Raw genomic sequence first — 22,278 nt, 5'->3', positions numbered from 1 at the left:
CTTTCTCTTGCCTAATTTCTCTGCTAGGACTCCAAGTACTATGCTGAATAGGGGTGACATTTGGCATCCCATTTCGTCCTTGATCTTAGAGGGAAAGCTTTTAGCTCTTAGCTGTTGAGAACTGTGTTATCTATGGATTCATCATAAATGGCCTTTGCTGTGTGTAGATAAATTTCCTTTGTTTATAACCTATTGACAGCTATCTGGAAGGGATGCTGAATTTTGTCAAGTGATTTTTTTTCTCCATCTGTTGAGATGGTTCTGGTAATTTATACTTGATTTTGTTAATATGGTATATCATGTTTATTGAGTCATATATGCTCAACTACTTTGACCCCCCCAGTGACACATTCCAATTGAGTATGGCTATCAAATTTGGTTTGCTGTATTTTGTTGAGGTTCTTTTGCATCTTCAGTCATCAGGAATATTGGCCTACAAGTTAATTTATGTTTTTGTAATAGTCTTTTGATTATTTTAGCATCAAAGAAAATCAGCCTTATGAAATAAGTTTTGGGAGTAATGTTCATTCTTTGATTCTTTAGATGATTTTAAGAATTTGTGGTTCTGAGGCACAAGCCCAGTACCTCATTCACTCAAAGCAATAACTTTACCACTGTACTACAATCACATTCTTTCTTCGTTAAGTGTTTGGTAGAATTAAACAGTGATGCTATCTGAGAATGTCTTTGGTGAATGACTTATTTTTTATTTAATCTCATCACTTATCATTGTTCTGCTCTGATTTTCTCATCATTCATGATTCAACCTTAGTAAGCTGTATGTTTCTTAGCATTTATTCATCTCCTTCTTATTGGGGTAAAGGTGTTAACAAATTCATTGTCTAACAAAGACCCACATACTATGCCAAGGATGGCTATCTTTGTACTGGGTCTTCATATGACAAATACAAGAGTGAGAAGATTTGGAAGTCTCTTGTATAGGAACTAATATTATTCATTATGGCTCCACCCTCAGAACATAATCATTTCTCAAAGGGTAATGCCAACATATTGAGCATAGAGATTTCAGTATGAGTGGGGCATTAACCAAACATCCAATCCATTGCAAGGAAAGAATCTGAGGAGAGCAATGGAGTGTGTATTTCAGAGATGATAAAAAGCAAACACAAGTATCCATCTATTTGGCTCTGAAAGCTTCAGGCCAACTGACCTATTTAGAAGTTTGTATGCCTACTACAGTTTTGAATCTTTCTTCAAATTTGATTTTTAAAAATCTGTATCAGCAAATGGAAATGCCTGCAGTGACATACTGTGCCCGTTCGTGGCTGCTAAGACCAAGCACCTGAAAATTTGTGACTTAAAACACACCAATTTTCAAAGTGGGTGTAATTTATAAACCCTTATAGCCTTATCACTTAAGAGACATTCACGGTCATACTTAGCTAAGGAGCAAATCCGGGGACAGCTGGAGCCACATGAAACCCTGCTTAAAAAACCCAAAACCCAAACCACAAATCTATTTTCTTACAGTTCTTGGAGGTCAAAAGTCTGAAATCCAGTTGAGAATAGAACCATGTCTCTCTGAATGCCTTAGCGAAGAATCCTGTGCCTAGGCTTTGGTGGTTACTGGAAATCCTTGGTGTTCTTGCACTCTATTATTCCAGTCTGTGCCTCAGGGTGCTTTCCTGTGTGTCTGTTTTGTATCTTTCCAAGCTACTCGCCAGGAAAGTATCAGCAAAACTCCTTGTATGTTCCTTTGAGTCCTCTGTGTTTGTTCCTTTTGAGGGGCAATATTTTCCTCTTTCTGTGGACATGTGAAACCTCAAAACCAACTTTTCTGCCTCTAAAATCCCATATTGGAAATAGGGGAGGAATTGATAGTCTTATTCTGAACAACTCAAAAGGCTACTTGTATAAAGGAAGCTGAAACCCAGAAAGACAAGTTCCCTTAGGAACTATAAAGGCTATAAAGGCTAGCACCAAATTATCTATAGCTCAGTACTGTCTCCCAGCTCCATTCTCTCAGCCTACCTAAGTGGCATCTTCTCTAACTAAAGAAGTGGGCCTACCTTCTGGGAGGAAAAAGGCAGTGACTTCCTCCTAAAGGCCCACATTCTCATGTTGCAAGAATGACAGTTTTGAGCCCCTCACCAGCATGTCTAGCCTCCAAACTGTAATGGATTAGAATCCATTATTCTATTTTCCTGAAGGAACAATACATGTTCACATGTAATAGCTTTATTTGTCACTTTCATGCTGTCTTGTCTCAGAAGTCTAGCAACCTCCTTTCACCGAGTCTCATACTGAACTTTTCAGGCCCCACTAACAGTATTGTACTGAGAAAGCTGATTCGAAAATCATGTCTTCTACTGAATCTATGTAGAAAAAGTTTGTCTATCTATACCACAGGCGTGCTATCCAGAGTGTAGCATTTAGTGCTTAAAATACAGATAGGTTGAGAATGGAGAGGTTAAGAAGTTGCCAAATCTTTTACGCTCTGGCAACTTTTTATTTAATAGAACATTTGTGAGCTGAACTGTAACCCTACCCCAAACTCATATGTTGACAGCTCATCCCCAAATATGACTATGCTTAGATATAAGACTTGACTGAGGTGATTAAGGTCAAATGGAGCCATGATGGCAGGGACCAAATCCAGTTAGGCTGACAGCCACATGAGAAAAAAACAAGAAAGATCTCGTTCCTTCTTCATATGCACGCATTAAGTACAAGCCATGTGAGTAGATGGTAAGAAGGCGGCCATAGTCAAGCCATGAAGGAGGCTCTTGGGAACAACATTGGTTGACTGTTTGCTCTTGAACTTCCCCATCTCTAAACAGCGAGAAGATAGCTTTCTATTGTTTAAGCTAGCCAGTCTGTGCATTTTGCTCTGGAAAGCTAAATAAATTAAAAAGTGTTCTCACATTTGGGTGGGGCTGGTACACTTCTTTAATCCTTGCACTTAGGAGGCAGAGGCAGGCATATCTCTGAGTTCATGGTCTATAGAGAGTTCCACAACAGCCAGGGCTACACAGAGAAACCCTGTCTTGAAAATTAAAACCCAAACCAACCAACCAGCAAAAACAAACAAACAAACAAGCCCCTCCCCCCATCAAATAGTTGCCATGGCAATTTATCACTTTCCTGTTGATTTTTCTATAAGCAGCAGAATGAAACTAGACTGTGCCCTCATACTTTACTGGGAAGTTTTGTCAGTTAAGGGTTCAAGTTTATCATTCGAACACTCTAAGTGCCATTCAACAGCACAATGAAACAGTTCTGATCCACTCAGAAGTGGACAGAAAAATATCACCTCTCTGCCCATTTTCTAGAATGTTTTTTGTTTCCATCAGAGACAATACCAGAAGCAGCTCATATTTCTAATATTCTACTGAAGGCAATATAGTCCTTTAGGTATCGTATGTCTCAAAAACCATAGTACTTATACACTTAACAACTGTAAAAACCAGTCCTGTATTTTTAGGATCTGTTACAGAAACATCTACATTCCAATCCCCAAATCTATATTCATTTTCCAGGATTGCTGTAACTAACAAAAACAGAGTTGACTGAAATAACGGGGATTTATTTTCTTATATTTCTAGAGAATAGAGATTTGGATTTGTGTTCCTAGTACAGTCAGAGTCTCTTTGAAGCCTGTAGAAAGAGAATGATTCTTTGCTGCTGCTCCTGCTTCTCCTCCCTCTCCTTCTTCCACTTCTCCTCCTCCTCCTCATTCTCCTATATCGCCTCCTCCTTCTTCTTTGTCCAACCTGGTAATTACAGACCAACCTTGATATTTCCTGGCTTGCAGGTGTATTATTGAACCTCAGCCTCCACTGTCACATGATATTATCACCTGTGTGTCTATGTACTCCATATTATCACAAGGCGTTCTCTTCTCTCATTACATCTTTCCATATTTTCTTATTCTTATAAGAACAACAGTCCTTGAATTAAGTCCCATTTGATTACATCTGCTAAGATAGTGTTTCCCAGTAAAGTCACATTCATGGACACCAAAGGTTAGGGACTTAAGCATGCTTAAGAGGACATACAATTCAAACTACCCCACATATTCATCCAGGACTGGATGCATCAAACTTTCCTTAGAGAATAAAATGAATACAAGGGATATAAATTCTATTTCTTTAACAACTGAATCCAAGCAATGTCCATTAAATATGTATTCCTTCATAATTACTATATAATCAAGATACCCAGTCAGAGTTCCTTATTTCTTCTATTTGGTCATGTAGAGCCTTGCACATTCCTTAAAATTTTTTTCACCACACTATGATTATCTCTTTGAGAAATGTTTCCTCCAAATGACTGAGTTCCTTGATATCTATGACATATTGATCTCTCTAACTCCAGTATTTAGTATGTTACCTGACATATAGTTATGGGTTCCTAGTAATTTGGAAAGAAGAAAAGGAAAATCGAAAGAGGAAAGATGTTTGTTTAGTTGTTGTCAGTAGCCTTGTAAATAGAAAGGAATTGTGAGCTCAGAGTGCCAATGTCAAGGCTCTCTGCTTTCCATTCTGATGTTCCCAGGTCTGGAGCTTTTCAAGGTGTCAGCATACAATAAAATTCTAATCACAAAGAAATGCCCAACTGTCACTTCATCATAGTAGCTTTTTCTACCAAAATAACAGAGAAAGATTCTATCCAACAGTAGTTTAACACATAACCAGCATGCCCATGGGGAATAAAGATCAGAGAGTACTCTGTGCAAGCTATGTCTTGGATGGGTAATTCCAGTAAATGGATTAAGTTTAAACTTAAGTTTGAGCCCTCAAGAGTAACCTCTTTAGTGGTCTGTTGTCAAGTTACATCTAGGAGAATGTATTGTTCTTTTAAAGTCTTCCCATGCCTTTGCACACACAACCCATTATAAATGACAAAAGTAAGAACCTATGTGTGTCTATGCCAAGTTTTTTTTTTACAAAAAGGCAGAGGAGAAACTGAAATATTCATGCTAACTAGAGAAAGGATGGGCAATTGTTAGGAAAATATACACAGAACAAAGTCAGGAGACTTTGGTGCCCATACATCTTATACATCTCGCATCATTGCTGATAATGAAAGTCAGGCTGTGCTATGCAAATGCTGCGCTCACAAGCATGATAACAAAATGACAAATTAGTATGAAAGGAGACACCATAAGGGCAAGACTGTATCTTGTTAATGATTATATCTCAAATGACTTGAAAAAGTACCAGGCATATCACAGCAATTCAGTAAATATTTGTTCAATAGCTCATTGGATGGATTAAAATGATTAACCAAGAAACTGCTGTAGGCGGTCAAAGCGTGGATTAAAAAAAAAAAAGCAATCCTGAGAGAAGGATTTAAAGTTCTTTCAAGTGTTGTCCAAGTAAAGCAGTGCTCTGCTCACTAGGCAGCAGTGTTCTGAGGAAGAGATAAACCTAGCAGGCATTCCTTAGTTCTGCCTATGAGCCCTGCCACCGGCCCGCCTTTGTTTGGCAGAGCATTTGGATACCCCTGAATTTCAAACTCACTGCCTCCTTTGCTTCCTTTTAAAAGACAACCAAGCCCAGTCAGACTAAATTAATACAGTAGTTTAGAGCAAGGAATATAAAGACCCTTGCTTCTGTCTTTAGCTCCTCTTTGAGATTATCCCCATTTCTTTCTTTTTTTACCTTCTGAAGCTAGCCATAAAACAAAATTAAAACAAAAAGCGGAGACTGTGTCTAACTCTCTATCCTCTCCTTCACACGCTTTGACACCTACATTGTGAGCCATTTTAGACTTAGCAGCAGATTTTCTGCTCTTCCCTAATGCACCTCTGTGATTAACCGTCCATTCTTTCTTGTCTTTGTTTTACTTTAGATACCTGCAGCCGAAAACAACCCTTTCCTTATCGGAATGCACTACTGGTATTCCAGTCCTAATCCTCGGACTCAGTTCTGCAATGTTTGTCGAGAGAACATTCCTGCCTTATCTCGAGATGCCATCATTTGTGAAGGTAGCTTTCTGATTGTTTTAGAAAGCAGAGCTCAGTGGATAGAGCTAGGCATGAAGAATTTAGTATCGCTGATCCAATCTGAGCCTTTGGTTCTTATGTGAAGTTAAACCCAATGGAGGAAAAGCCAAAAGAGAAATTAGCATGAAGTAGTGTTCTCATGGATAAAAATGGAGGGTTGGATATAGGAAGACGGGACTATATGGTCATAAGGACTGAAAAATCAGAAATAAAATCTTTCCTACTAATAGAGAGTAGGAAGCTTAGCTAGCAAGGAACTGGTTCACATTAGAACTAGGCCTCTGGAAATAGCTTGAAATTATTTAGAAAGCACTTGAATTCTAACCTCCAGAGAAGCTTAGGGAAGAGTATTAGAATTTACATTGTCACCAGATTTACACCTATTTTTTTCTTCCTCATTTCACAGTATGCAAGGTGAAATCTCACAAAGTCTGTGCTTTGAGAGCAAACAAAGACTGCAAATGGAACACTTTATCCATAACTGATGACCTTCTTCTACCCGCTGATGAAATAGTAAGTAGCAGCTGGATCCCTCCCCCCCCCCCACTTTTTAAAGCCATGACATACAGGGACAGAAGAATTCTCCCTAACACTAGATAAGCAGAGTAATCTCTTCCACAATATCTAATATCCTGTCAGATATCAAAGAGTTAAACTCCAACTCCTACTTTTCATTAGTCAATCACATTGAGAGCATTCATGGGACTAATTCCATGGGTAGTAGAATTGTTCCAGCTTTCCCTTCTTTATCACTAATTTCTATCTCTTGTCTTTTTCCCTTTCAGCAAACAATGCCACATCAGTGGGTAGAAGGAAATATACCGGCCAACTCTCAGTGCACCGTATGTCATGAGAGTTGCGGTAGTTATCACAGACTCCAGGATTTCCGCTGCCTCTGGTGTGGCTCTACGGTAAGACTCTTTCCATACCTTTGATATTTAAATTTGTTTCTAGAGAAGAGGTAGATTAGAGATTGTCTTTAAGTATATCAGGATAAATAGATAAGTAGATATGTAGATATAGATTCCATAGTATAGAGCCCACTAACTTGGCCTTTCATAGATGGTTATGGAGTCTTTGGGAGAAAGATTTAAGGTGTTTATAATCTGATGCTTCTTAATTGATAAAGCTATCTTGGAAATGAGAAAGGCTAAATTCTACACTGGCAATATGAGCAACTAGAAATAAATTCTGGAGTCTAACCTTAAGAAAGAATAGACTCATGAATATTTCTTGGAAACTTATCTTTATTAATGGTTAATAATAATGACAAGCTATCATTGCTACTACATATAAATATCTTCTATTCATTATCTCAATTCTTAGAACAACATTGAACTAAGCCTCATTGTCCCCATTTTACAGATGAGTAATGTGGGGGGGCTCAGAAAGGTGGACCCAAGGTCATATAGCCAGACAGAAATAAAGTCTTGATTAATATTTAATTCCGACCATGTTCCTAACTATAACACCAACAACATCAAATGAGGATAATTTTTGCTCTAGATGACATTTGACATTATCTGGACATTTGACATTTTTGATGGCCAAATGTAGATTGGACAGGAAGCATGTAACTGGTATATAATAAATTCTTCAAAACTTATAATGCACAGGATATTATCTTATATTATGAAGTTATAATATTATAAAACTATAAAATATATAAACTATAATATTTAAATTATACTATATTGTAAATATAATATAAATAGTATACATTCTCCACAACTAGTAAAATATTTGGGGGAATGGTTATTTGTATATATACATCAAAGAGCCGACAGTCTTCAAGCTGTGATAAATCACAGAGATTGAGACTTTGATCTGGCTTTTTAAAGCTTTTAGATGCTTTTCTCAAACTGAGCTTTCTAAGACAAGAAGAAACTGAAATAGGCTTCTTCTCTGAAGAGCCTGTCCAGTGGCCTCCTTTTAATTGCTTTTGAATAGCCATGCCAGTCAAGTTCATGTCCCTAGCAACTGAACTTCTTTAGGATGAGGTACTTGGAAAGTTCAAAAATCTAAGAAGAATGGCAACTTGTAGGGAAGTCTGCTTTAGCACTTCCAGCTATCTGACCTTAGGTAAGAGCCTTTACTTCTGTGAGCCTTCACATATGCTCATTTCTAAATTGTGTACAATGATGCTTTTCCTACCACATACAGTTGTTCTAAAGATTGACAGATAAACACATTATCAGGATTGAGATTTTGGAAATGCAAAGAAATCCCCCCTTCAGCAGGCTACTGAACATTGTGTCTGAAGGCTAGTAACAGACATCTCAGTATGTGTAGAGGAGAATCTTCAGAAAGACTCCCTTTTAAAGGGCCAGAGTTCTGCATGCTCAGGGAGACCGCAGTTTCATAGTAGAACAGGGTGGGTGGTATCAGGCAAGTTAAAGTTTAAGTAACTAGTACCAAATTTCAGAAAGGGAGATTTATAATGTTAAGGATCTAATTCTTGGGATGGAACCTGAAACTAATCAATGTTCTTCTCTCTCTCTCTCTCTCCCCTTCCTTTTTCTCTTGTGCTCTTATCGTTTCAGGTGCACGGGGCCTGCCAGAAGCGGTTTTCCAAGGAATGTTCCTTCGGAAGTTGTCGCTCATTGATCGTTCCACCCACAGCATTGAGCGACCCAAGAGGTGATGGTGAGTTCATTGGCTTTTACTTTGGAAACACTGTGGAGGGTGGGAAGGTATAAAGGCTGGGGAAGGCGGGGAAGGGCAGAAATTATTCTCCACAACTAGTAAATATTGGGGGGTGGGGATGGTGATTTTTATGTGTGCATTAAAGAGTTAGTCTTGAAACTGTAGTGGTGAACATTGTGTTTCAGTGTATGTATATGTACATGTGTATGGGCATGTTCTCTGTAGACTCTGTCACAATTCTGATTGTTCAAAAATAATTTCATCTTTCTTGATGGTTTTCAAATACTACCTAATCTATGAAAGGAATTTTTTTCTTCCCTTGGGTTCAAAAACTATCAAAGGTCTAGGTTATGTTACTTTTCAAATACAAACTAATGTCAAAATGGTTACCAAATCTGTACTTTTTGCTGATACTTTGTTACTTCCCAGACAATAGTGATTCATTCTTTTTCACAAGGTACATGAAACCCACAAAGAGAGACCTAAGATAGGCATTATAGAACAAATAATCATGATGATCCAGGGTCTTGCTCCAACACAATGATAAAAAATTGAATGAAGCATTGTTAAGTATCAATGAAAGAATAGACATTTGGATATCAAATAAGAGTAAGAAATATTGACAGAATTACGGGCACAGACAAAAGTCAGGCTACTGAAGGAGCCATTCCCAGAGGTTTCTGAAGGCACATGCAAGCATGTGCCTCATAGTACCATATAAAACCATAAAGGTAAAACTACTCAGAGATGCATGGATATATTATTCTCAGATCTATTCAAATATTTATCTTTAGAACATCACCAACTTAATGACTTGGACAATAAGAGATGGTTGACTGGATAGACGAATGAAGAAGCTTGGGGAAGATGAAATAGATACATTAGGAAATGTAACAAGCTAATTACCTGAGCAAATTCAGGCTGCTCATGGGGTCAACCTACATTTTTGGCATTATTAACATTCATTTACTATCCCTTCATTGAAAATAGATTCTTTCCTCATACAATACATCCTGATTTCAGTTTTCTCTTCCTCCATTCTTCTGATTCCTCTGTCCCGACCTCCCCTCCCATCTGGATCCATTCCCTTTCTGTCTCTCATTAGAAAAGAACAGGCTTCTAAGAGATAAAAATAAATATATGGGGTTGGGGATTTAGCTCAGTGGTAGAGCGCTTGCCTAGCAAGTGCAAGGCCCTGGGTTTGGTCCCCAGCTCCGAAAAAAAGAAAAATAAATAAATAAATAAATAAATAAATAAATAAATAAATAAATATGTGTATAAAGATAAAACAATGTCATCACATCAAAATTGAACAAGGCAAACCAACAAAAGGAAAAGAATCCTAAGAGAAGGCAGACTAATCAGAGACTCACTTGTTTATGCACTCAGGAGCCCCATAAAAATACTAAATTGAAAGCTATAATATATATGAAGAAGACCTGGTGCAGACCCATATGGGCCCTGTGTTTGCTGCTTCCTGTCTGTGTAAGTTCATATGAGTTTTTCTTATTTTAATTAGAAGGCCTTGTTCTACCAGTATCCTCCATCCCCTCTGGCTCTTGGACTCTGTGCCTCCTCATGATTTCCTAAGCCCCAAGTAGAGGGATTTGATGGAGACATACCATTTAGGGTTGGGTGTCCCAAGGTCTCTCATTCTCTGTATAATATCTAGCTGTGGGCCTCTGCTGCGGGAAGATGATAAAAGTCAACCAACTTTTAAACCTTAGGCTTTGTATTCCCGTTTCCTTCACCATTATCTAGAGATAGTTAGCATCCTACAAACTCATCCTGACTGTATATTAACAGGGATGGTAACTATTGTTTGTGCTCACATATATGTTTCTGTCCTCATAGAAGTTTATATCCAATGTATGGTTCTTTCTCTCCTATACCATCCCATTTCTTATTATTTTTATGGCTCATCAATTAATGGCATTTGTTTCTTTTGCATAGAAGTGCCTAGACTAGGAATATTTCTGTCATCTAACGTGCTATGAAGCATCTTTTTAATTTTGGCTTCTATGTAGCAGCAATCTTGGTCCACTTGAATATCATTCTGACAACCCTTTTTCTACCATGTATTACTTAGCTTGGACTTGCTCAAAAAACAGCTTAAAGAATGCCCTTTCTTCTTGACACTTTCTGGACTTCTTAGCCTAGACAAATAAGCCCTTCAAGAGTAGGCTACTTTCTGAGACATTCTATTCTAGAGAAATTTTCTTCAGTTCTTACCCAGAATCTTAATGTGTTATTAAGGATAATCTACCCCACCTTATCAGTCAGGCTAGAAAATCCTTTCTACAGCAACCAGATGATGACCTTCTGAGGCAGGAGCCTTTGCCAGTGCTGTTGTGTCGTCATTCCTGTGTATATTGATTTGGTCTACAGGCTGCAATTGATGACAAGACCTCTAATTACCCACTTCTCTTATCCTTTAAGGTCCAACTCAATCAACTGTTCTCTTCTATTGCTCCTATAATGGCCCCTTTTCGCTTCCCCAAGTTAATTACATCCTGTGTAGTAAAGTAGGAACTCACCCAGTGGTTATTAAACATAAGCATACATCAGATTCATTTAGAACAATTTATAAAAGCATCCATTTCTGGGCCCTAGTTTCAGAGGTTTTGATTCAGTGCATCTGAATAATTTGCATTTCTGAAAAGTTCTCCGATACTGTCTATGCTACTGGTCCCATGAACATGCTCCATTATTTACTGTGTGATTTCAGACAAGTTCCTTAACATGTTTCCCCCTCATTTCTGACTTTTTTCACTATTATGAAGGAAGGTTTATTTAGCAAAACCTTTAATGCAAAAATGTACATGACTAGAGTTTTACATCTTAGTAAAGAAGACCTAACAATAATAACAATATTATTTCCTTCTCTGACCACAATTCTACTATTATTATTATTCTGTTGCCCACTGTTTGTCATGTCTATACACTCAACGATCACAGCATTCATAAAGACAGCAAATCCTCAAAAATATTTCCTGCCCATGCCTGCTCACTGCTTAGTGTCAATAACTTATTCTCTGTAGACTTCTTCAGCCTAGTTCATGGAGTCACCTGTCATTTCTTGTCTACTCATAGGCAAAGATACATTCTTGGGTGCATTACGAAAGTTACACTTGTTTAAGCATTGTTAAAAATGACTTTACTAGGACAGGAAGTATAACAGTAGGCAAAACTTATGCCAACTTAACATCCTCTGTGGCCTGAATGCTAAAGTGAAATTAGTGGTCTCTTGGATTAGGATGTGGTGATTGTATAAGTGCAGCTGAACAAACACAGTAAGCTCTTTAAGAGGTTCTTCAGGGTGCTGACTCATATGCAGACTATAAGCAGTTAAAGCCCCTGTACTCTTTTCAGTACTTGATGGAGTCAAGCCAGACCTCTTTGGTCTGTTCTAGTATAATGTATGCCCTTGAGCCTGAAGACCAAGGTGCACACTTACTCATCTGTTTTCTCTGGCCCGTATGACTCTTCAGGTTACTTTCTACTCTCGATTGTGTCATCCAGTAGCTATTTCTCAAGTCTGAGGTACTTTAAAATTTAGAGGCCAGCTTTCTGTGTTCTCTTCTGAACTACAGAATAGTTGTGAAACAGGACTGGTTGATATCCCTCTCGGCCTGCTCTTTTTTGAAGAGAAATGGAAGAAGAGTAGATGGTTGGGCCAGGAGAGGGGGTGGAGATGGAGGAAGGACTGGGAGGAGAGAGGGAGGGGAAACTGTGGTTGGGATGTAAAATAAAATAAACTGTGACGTAGTATAAGAAAGTCACTTGTAGTTGACATTAGTCACTTAAAAGCAACTTTGTGAATCAGGTTGTTTACCTGTGAATTGAACATTTCTACACTCTAGTTCTCTAAGCTGACTATTTTATTAATCCTTGCAATGTGCTACTGTTATACATATGAAAAAGATGAACCCCTAGAGAGGTTAATTTGTTTCCTGGAATTTAGTGATTAAACTCGGAGGGGAACCAGCTATAGAATACAACTACCTGTCTTATAAAAATATACCACAAAGCATAGTACTTGCTCAAAGTTACCAGATGATTCTAAAACAGTCTTCTTTTTTGCTATATTCTCATGGTTATTTAGCTTTTGTTTTCTTGTATTCTTAATTCTTGACTAGCAAATATATTCACATAGGCTATGAGTTTTCCTTTTTAAAATAATACAAAATATTTATAGACAAATCATGCATCTATACCCTCTCACCTCTATTTCCTGCAGCCCTCACTTCAGTCAGTGTGTTTATTACTTTTCTTGTTGCTGTAACTATATATTCACAAGAAGCAACTTAAATTGGGAGAATATATTTTGGCTCACAGTCTGAAGGACTACAGTCCAGTTCATTGTGGAGGGGAAGATGTCGCAGTGGGTAGCAGCAACATGTGAACTTACTCACATCAATGCAGACCAAGAATCAGAGAACTGGAGGCTTGAACTGGGGCTGGACCATGACATTCAAAAGGCCTGCCAATCTAATGGACCACTTTCTCCAACATATCCTTATCTTCTAAAGATTATACAATTTTCAAAAAACAAAACAGCACCTCTAGCTAAGAACACATGAGTCTGTGAGGGGTTTTTGATATTCATATCCAAACCATATCTCTTGGGGTCTACATACTTGTTGAGATGCAGCAAGGATATCTTGTGACTTGAATCATAATATTTTACTTGGTGGTCTCAGGCTCACCTTTTTTTCATATTGCTTCCTCTAAGCATCTTGATACCATGCTGTCTGGATTCTGTCAGCTTTCTGATCTCATTTTTCTGCACTTTTCCCGTCCCTCACTCTGTACCAATTACACTGTTCCAAGACAATGAGAACTACCTAGGTTGCCCTCTCAGGGCCCTACCACTTTTCTTTGTCTCCTCATCCCCCACCCCCCAAATTTCTTCCTCCATGTGTCTCAATTACTTAGCCTTTTATTGATTTGAATATCATAATGATAGTTTGCATTGATGCAATCTCACATGTTGCTGCTACCATGGAGCTACCAACTGCCATCCCTTCCCCTCCATGATATTAAATGCCACTTTTCCTGAGAATCATTCTTGACCACATCGTTTAAAAGTGCAATCCTTACTCCACTCCTATGCTTTTTTTCTTCACAACACATTAAGTTTTATATTTATCTTGCCTTCATTAAACAAGAGCTGTATTTTGTCCACTCACATAAATAAGAATGGGCACAGAGAACATCCTCAATAAACATTTGTTGAATGCATGCATGAATGAATAAATGAATGAATGAATGACTATGACCAAACTACTATTATGATACTATTTTACCTTTCATTAAAAATTTGTGACAAGGGTATTGTATTTGCTCATGAAAGGTAATTATATATAAGCTATACTGCTAAGGAAACATAGTACTTTTGTAGTTGCAAGTTCTGGCAAGTCCTGAAAATTCGGTACAGAACTGCTTAGGAGGCCTTCACATACTACCGGCCAATTACTGGGGACTAGCCCAGGGAGGAAGCTGCCTTCTATTTTCCCAGGAACAACAGAAATTTTTTTAATGTTCAGTACACCTATCCTCCATAGGAATGAGCCTCATGGTTTTTGCCCTATGTATATTTTTTTTTCTGGAGCATTCTTTTCAAGTCATGAGCTCAGATGTTTGTGGGCCGATATATGTTGACAGTTCCTCTCCTAGAAAACTATCAATGCCCATCTCCTTGCCAATAGACTTTAAGACTCTTCACAAGTTGGCAGGATTTGGCTATTTAGACTACTTATTTGGCTGTTATAACCCTACTTCTATATGGGTAATTCCAATATTGGAGATTATCTGCTAGACAACTTATCTGTAGGCTCATTCTACCATGGATTTGGTGTGATAATGTAGATGGCTCTTTCTGAGCTTTAGAGACGTGATTACGTTTTCTGGCTTCACCTTATATTGATATGTCATTCTGCTAGGAACTCTTTTGTTAGCTATTGGCTTAATGACAGTCTTTCCTTCCCTGCTCTCTTGGTCTGTCCCCTTTTCACTGAGAGAACTGAGCTAGCCCAGACAGAGTGGATGGACTAGCTTGGGTGCTGCTGCTCCTCCTCTTGGGCTCTCAATCTTTTATTTTCCCATGGAGTTTTGCTCATCTCTGACTATTGCAGCAATTTCTTTATTTTCTTCCAGTATATTCACATATTCATAAATACACCCATCTCCCTTGCTTGAGATCAAAGGCTATATCCCTAACAATATCTAATATGATGTCTGGTATATAATGATTTCTCAGAAAATTATAGGGGGATATGTAGAAATAGCAGAGCAAATACTTTTGTTCACTTTTTTGATGATATTCTAACTTTTCCTCTACTCCTTAACAGCAAAAGATTGTCAGAAAGTCTTTGTAAAATGTGATGCAGACTCATATCTTATCTCAATTGCCCTATTTCTTTCTCTTGTGTGTTTATCAGGTCAGCTAGTAGTATCGTCTGAATTCTGGAATCTCGACTGGCCACTGACTTGTTCCTGTCCCTTGCTCATCTTCATCAACTCTAAAAGTGGAGATCATCAAGGGATCATCTTCCTCCGAAAATTCAAACAATACCTTAATCCGTCTCAAGTATTCGACCTGGCGAAGGGTGGACCTGAAGCAGGGTAAGCATGGGGAAAAGGGGTATGTTTGTCTATAGAGAATAGTCTACCCACCCCTGTACATGTAGCCTAGAATAAATATCTAGGCAGATAGATAAATATATGACTCTGAACTGTTTTACCCCTCCCAGAAATCTCTACAATCTCTTTTCCTAAACCCAAATTTGCTTTACTTCTGATTGGCACTATAGAAAACTATGTCCTTTGACATCAGAGGAAGAAGCAAATGGACATAAGTACAGACTTTATTATGGGATCATTTGACAGTTCAGTGCTGGCTTCTGTGAGCCCCTAACAACTATGCAATATATTCTTCCTGAGCCTCAGCAGATGACTAGGTTATTAATGGCTCCCAAAGAAAGGCTAAGGACAAAATAATATGAGTTGAGACAAGGTCTAATTTCTGAGTTTGTCTTGTGAAGTTGTAGTCACAAATATACACAGAATCAGAAGTTAATACAAAGAGAAGGCAGATGGCCTTATTACGAGGGTGCTGAAGCAAGAGTCCTTAGGTCCTGACATACTGTAAGAAATAGTTATAAATTCTAAATAATCATGAAATTATTTCATTTTCTCCCTTTTTCCTTATAGTATTGCTATGTTCAAGAACTTTGCCCGTTTTCGCGTTCTGGTTTGCGGTGGAGATGGCAGCGTGAGCTGGGTCTTATCTACAATTGATGCCTATGGATTGCATGATCGGGTAAGTCCCTGGCTCAACCAGCTTAACGATTGCTAGAAAGAGTATGGGGTATGGAGCTGTGTATCCTACGAAGTTCCAAGTCTGTATCATTCCTATCTATAAGCATGTCTTCTACAAGCCTAATAGTTAACCTGACCAATCTGAACATGCTCACTTAAGACTATTCTCTAGTGGTAGCTGGGTGAAGGAAAAATAATGGACTAGGCATAAGGAATGAACATTCTCTAGGCTTTAAAGGAAAGAAATAGAACATGCCAATTTCCTTCTCCTTATGAGGGTAATGATTTTCTTCATTGCGTCTCTACAGAGGCATACATTTTCCCCTTGCTCTTCTGAATCCAGAATCTATGTCTCCTGGGGCATCTCCTCTGCTGGGCCCCAAATCAAATAGAAATGATGGTTATATTCATTTATAGCTATAGCTATGATAATTTTGCCTAGTCCAGAAACTTTCCACTTTACTGAGTATATTATTATTATTATTATTATTATTATTATTATTATTATTATTATATCATTATTATTTTTGTGAAAATAATTAAGAATGCGGTCCAATTTCTTTGATAAAATATTATTCAGCCCCAAATACCCTCTTATTACACTTTCTAGAAAGCAATCCTTTAAAGCCACTGGCTGTAAGGCATATTCTTTCTTAAGAGCACCCTCAACATCTTGCAGAGAGTAAAACATGGTGGAAGGATTGTCTGAAAAGAGCCTCTCCTTTTGTTTTTGCAGTGTCAGATGGCAATCATCCCACTTGGAACTGGTAATGATCTCGCTCGTGTCCTTGGCTGGGGAGCATTCTGGAGTAAAGGCAAATCACCACTGGAAATTCTCAGCAGAGTAGAGCAGGCTCACGTGAGGATTTTAGACAGGTGAGTGGCCAAAAGGCTGTATCTCTGCGCCTCCATTTATACCCTTGAAGTTCAGAGCCCAGCTTCCCCCATATACCGTGTCCCTTGTGGTATACGTGCAGGCTAATTCACAAGGGCTTAGCTATTGAGAAGCCAGAGAGTCACATATTCCCTCAAATAATGCGGAAGCCCCTGTTCCGCCCTTAAAGATTGTAGAGCAGGGGATTCATGAATATATTTCAAAGGTTTGCCTAGCATCCTTCTAAATGTGTAACCATTTGGCTGGTAGAAGCATACTTACTCATGAGAAAGAATCTGTAGTAAAATCAGGCTCTCCGAGAAATGATTTTTATAAAGTGGGAGTGGAGGGAATTCAGTAACAACTGGCAGATATTTCTACTGCTCCAGACAATAGAGACATCATCCTATATCCTGAGAGATAGGACTTTTATTGTGAGGTGTGGGTTTTCAACACACAAATCTAGGACCACCACAGAGATTCTTATTCAGTAGATCTTGGGCAAGGCTCTGGTATAAATATTTCATAAAAATATTTCTGATGCTCATGATGCTACTTCTAGTGAAAGCACAATGATTTCTGAGAGTCCTGTGGGGAAAAAATCCTAAGGCCATCATGAAGCAGAATCCTTTCTTTGTGTATTTTGACATTAGGTACACTGCTTGAGTAGACCCTGTAGCCCTCTTCCCCCAAACACAATAACATTTTGAACTTTAGCGTAACTGTGAAGTATTGATTTCCCTTGTAATTAGTGGAGACCTGAATAATATTTATGTTTAAACTTCATTGTAGATGGAGTGTGATGATCCGTGAGACACCCAAGCCAGTTCCACTGCTGAAAGGACAGGTGGGAATGGATATCCCAAGATTTGAGGTGATTATTGGTCAACTATAATTAAAAGCAACAATTTCATCACATATGAGCTACTAGGACTTGATGAGAATGAGAGGATTAGAGATGCCAATCAACAGCTATTGATTACAAATATGTCAGACATTAGGGATATAAGTTATCTAGCTACTTACTTAATTCATTCAAAATGCCTATGAGATAAGTGCTGTGTATGAAGTACTGTGTTAGGAAATGTTCTTGTGTAGAGAAAGAAGAATACAGAGAGCTCGGAGTTATTGTAGAGCTTGGAGTCTAGAGTTAGAAAAGGCAAGGTTTTAATAAAATATTGCATGGATGTCACTTTGTGAGTTGTCATGGAAAACATCTAGAATGAGTGTTATTTCAGTAAACACCCAAGGAATAGCACTAACTAGGCAAAAAGGACAAAGGAAGGCTGGTTTAGTGAGTGTTTCCTAGCTGTGAAAAGATGCCATGACCACAACAACTCTTATAAAAGAAAGCACTTAACTAGGGTTTGATGACAGCTTCAGAGGTTTAGTCCTTTATTGTCATGGCAGCAAACATGGGGACACACATGTAGACATAGTGCTAGAGAGGTAGCTGAGAGGTCTACATCCTGATCAGCAGGCAATAGGAAGAGACACACACAGGAATAGCGTGGGCTTTTGAAACTCCAAATTCTGCCCCCAATGACACACTTCCTCAAAAAGGTTTTACCTTAATCCTTTCAAATAGTGCCACCCCACTAAGCATTTACCTGAGGAGCCCATTCTTATTCAAACCACCACAAGGCCTGTTTTTACACTGTTCCAAACATAAGAATATTATGTGATTGCTCTGTGATATCAATAGAATTGAAACACATTCATAATGCCCAGGGTGTGGCAGCCAGTGATGGAACATACAAAATGAGAGATTAGAGAAGTAATCAGGGACCAAACCCAGAGAAGGCTAATAAAGCATGGTAGGAATTTGGACTTTTATCCTTGGAGCAATGAGAATTCTAGAAGTGTTTGGGGGATTTTGATTGCCTGTATGTGCAGTGGGTGCACATGTATACAGCACACTGTGGTCAGAGGTTAGAGAACATCTGGGCCCTTACACACCTTCCCCTTTTTTGTTAGAGAGAGGGTCTCTCATTGGCCTGGACCATCGCAGACTAGGCAAGGCTAGCTAGCTGACAAGATTCCAGTGATCGGCCCATCTCTGCCTCCTGCCTCACCCATGGGTGGTGTGGTGGGTGTATAGTGTGTTATGCTGGCCTTTTATGTGGGTCCTCAGGATTCAAAATCAGGTCCTTATTCTTTCAATTCAAGTGCTCTTTCAACTAAGACATCTCCACAGCCTGTCTTTCCTTTTTCTTACTTTATTAGACAAACTTCCAAACATACTGGGACGTTCAAATGGGAATGTCCACCATCTCATTGTATTCACTTTAGCACATACGCAAACATGCTAAATTGAGCTATAACTCATGATGTGTGAGGAGGCGCCCAACCCAGGAGAAAGATCAGAGCGAGGAGAAACGTTGGGAGATGCTGACCTTAATCAGAGGAGAGATGATGGTGATTTAAGTTTGTGAATCATTAGCATGGATAAGAAAATTTAACAAACTTGAGACATACTGAGAACATCTAAAAGGATTTATAGTGCTCAGGTTTGGCTGTAAAAGGAAGGAATAGAACTTGTAATTAGGAGAACAGACTCAAGAGCCTAATTACCTGCAATCAAATATAAGGTCTTCTGCCTAATGATTCCTTTCCTGTGCCTCAGTTTTCTCTTTTGTGAAATGGGTATACAAGTAATCTTTACATCTCAGGGTAGATATTGAGAGTATATAAAAATGATATATACGTTCAACTTAGAACACAGTCAGCTACATGCTCAGTACTATATGAGTGGAAGCTATATTGTTCATGACCTTATTCAAAAAGTAAATTCCTGGTATTGGGAAGTTATGAATCAGAATCACAAATCTATTATTTACTATTTCTGTAACATAATATGAAAATTTTCACAGAGCGTTTCTTTCATTTTTAGAATGATTTATATACCAGATTATCTTTAGGTACATTTAAGGATGATTTGGCTTTATTTCCAGAAAGTCAGTGGAGTTTCTGGTAAAGACTAAGAAGAAAATAACAAGGCTGGTGGTGTGGGGTATGGGTTAAGGCAATGCAGTCTAATAAATAAATCACAGTGCTAAGCTTATGAGACTAAACACTCTGTTTCCCTCTAGGCTGCTGCCATCAAGAACGTAGAATCTGCAACCACTGAGTTGAACAAAATTCTGAAGGCCAAGTACCCCACTGAGATGGTCATCGCCACAAGGTAAGCCTTCCTTTGGATTTTATCCTTCAGGGTATCATAGGCTGGTGTGTGTGTGTGTGTGTGTGTGTGTGTGTGTGTGTGTGTGTGTGTGTGTGTGTAAAGAATATATTTATTTTTTTCTAATCATTTTCCCTCAACTCAAATTTCCTTAGTGGAAAGTTTAAGGGAAAAAAAGGGTAAAACAGGAGTGAGGTGCCATGCTGTTAAAAACAGAGACAAAATTGCAAGTAGGTGTTTGGAAAAAAGGCTCCAAAAGGGCCACACAACTTTCTAGGTCCAACAGTACAAACACCTTATTTTCTGTCTTTGACACTGGAAAAGGTCTCTTCAGTGCTTAGCACTACCTGCTCACTTGCTATCTATGTATCTATTTTTCATGTTCTTAACTTTCTTTTTTTTACAAATTATTGTTATTATTTAATATTTTTTACAGTCTAGTCATTATCCCCCTCCCAATCTGCCCTCTGCTCCTCTTCTCATACCTCCTCCCCTGTCTCTAAGAAAATTCCCATCCCACCAGACTTCCCCACTCCCTGGGGTCTCAAGTCCCTCAAGGGAAACATTAAAAACATTTTTTCTCATTATTGCAGCCTGAGGAATTTTCATTATATTTTTTAAATAAATATGAAAATAGCCATTTTACCTTACCTCTGGGTGAAGCAGGTGGAAGCCCATGTTTTATGGTTAGGCGCATCTTCTCTGATTGAGGCTAGACCTGGGAGTACTCTGCTGTACTCTGTTGGGAGCCTCAGCTAGTGTATGCTGCCTGGTTGGTGATCCAGTGTCTGAGAGATCTCAGGGGTCCAGGTTAATTGAGACTGCTGGTCCTCCTACAGGGTCTCCTTTCTCCTCAGCTTCTTCCAGCTTTTCCCTAATTCAACCAGAGGGGTCAGCAGCTGCTGTTTATTGGTTGGTGCACATATCTGCATCAGACTCTTTCACCTGCTTGTTGGGTCTTTTGGAAAGCAGTCTGTTTTTGTGAGCACCCCATAGCCTCAGTAATGGTGTCAGGTCTTGCCCGCCCCCCTTGAGCTGGATCCCAATTTGGGCCAGTCACTGGACCTCCTTTCCCTCAGGCTCTTCTCCATTTTTGTCCTTGCAGTTCTTTCAGACAGGGACATTCTGAGTCAGAGTTTCTGACTATGGGATGGCAACCTTATCCCTCACTTGATACCCTGTCTTCTACTAGAGGTGTGCTTTACAAGTGCCCTCTCCCCACTGTAGGGCATTTCATCTAAGGCCCCTCCCTTTGAGTCCTGAGAGTCTCTCACCTCCCAGGTCTCTGGTACATTCTAGAGGGTACTCCCACCTTGACCCCCAAGGTTGCCTGTTTCCCTTCTTTCTGCTGGCCCTCAGGGCTTCAGTCCTGTCACCCACCCTGCAATGACTGATCATGTTCCCCATTTTCCCTTCCTGTCTCCTCTCCCACCCAAGTCCCTCCTTCCCTCCTCCTGCCTTCTGTGGTTGCTTTCTTCTCCCTCCCTAGTGGGATTGAGGAATCCTCACTTGGGCCCTTTGGCTTGTTAACATTCTTGAGTTCTGTGGACTGTATCCTGAACATTCTGGACTTTTTTGGCTAATATCCACTTGTTAGTGAGTGCATACCATGCATGTCTTTTGGGGTCTGAGTTACCTCACTCAGGATGATATTTTCCAGTTCCATCCATTTGCCTATGAATTTCATAAAGTCATTGTTTTTGATAGCTGAGTAATATTCCATTGTGTAGATGTATCACATTTTCTGTATCCATTCCTCTGTTGAAGGGCATCTGGGTTCTTTCCAGCTTCTGGCTATTATAAATAAGACTGCGATGAACATAGTAGAGCACGTGTCTTTTTTATATGTTGGGGCATCTTTTGGGTATATGCCCAAGAGAGGTATAGCTGGATCCTCAGGCAGTTCAATGTCCAATTTTCTGAGGAACCTCCAGACTGATTTCCAGAATGGTTGTACCAGTCTGCAATCCCACCAACAATGGAGGAGTGTTCCTCTTTCTCCACATCCTCGCCAGCATCTGTTGTCACCTGAGATTTTGATCTTAGCCATTCTGATTGGTGTAAGGTAGAATCTCAGGGTCATTTTGATTTGCATTTCCCTGATCACTAAGGACTTTGAATATTTCTTTAAGTTCTTCGTATCCATTTGAGATTCCTCTGTTGTGAATTCTCTGTTTAGTTCTCTACCCCATTTTTTATTGGCTTGTTTGGTTTCATGGTGGTTGGCATCTTGAGTTCTTTATATATTTTGGATATTAGCCCTCTATTGGATGTGGGGTTAGT

The 22,278-nt window shown here is 39.0% G+C and overlaps 1 protein-coding gene across 2 annotated transcripts in view; it reads left to right on the top strand.

The window, feature by feature from the left end:
* The window catches only part of Dgkk (diacylglycerol kinase kappa), a 131,957-nt gene that overhangs the window by 73,103 nt on the left and 36,576 nt on the right, over positions 1-22,278 (top strand). For both annotated transcript variants that reach the window (XM_063280457.1, XM_039100305.2), the window contains exons 5-13: positions 5,818-5,953; positions 6,378-6,484; positions 6,757-6,882; positions 8,515-8,617; positions 15,061-15,244; positions 15,833-15,941; positions 16,677-16,816; positions 17,607-17,688; positions 19,907-19,998. In XM_063280457.1, coding sequence (XP_063136527.1) covers positions 5,818-5,953; positions 6,378-6,484; positions 6,757-6,882; positions 8,515-8,617; positions 15,061-15,244; positions 15,833-15,941; positions 16,677-16,816; positions 17,607-17,688; positions 19,907-19,998 — 1,079 coding nt within the window. The remainder of the gene's footprint in view (positions 1-5,817; positions 5,954-6,377; positions 6,485-6,756; positions 6,883-8,514; positions 8,618-15,060; positions 15,245-15,832; positions 15,942-16,676; positions 16,817-17,606; positions 17,689-19,906; positions 19,999-22,278) is intronic.

The sequence above is a fragment of the Rattus norvegicus genome, chromosome X, assembly GCF_036323735.1.
Source record: "Rattus norvegicus strain BN/NHsdMcwi chromosome X, GRCr8, whole genome shotgun sequence".
Lineage (NCBI taxonomy): Eukaryota > Metazoa > Chordata > Mammalia > Rodentia > Muridae > Rattus > Rattus norvegicus.
Note: the sequence above shows the minus strand (reverse complement) of the source record. Positions and strands in the feature narration are given on the sequence as shown.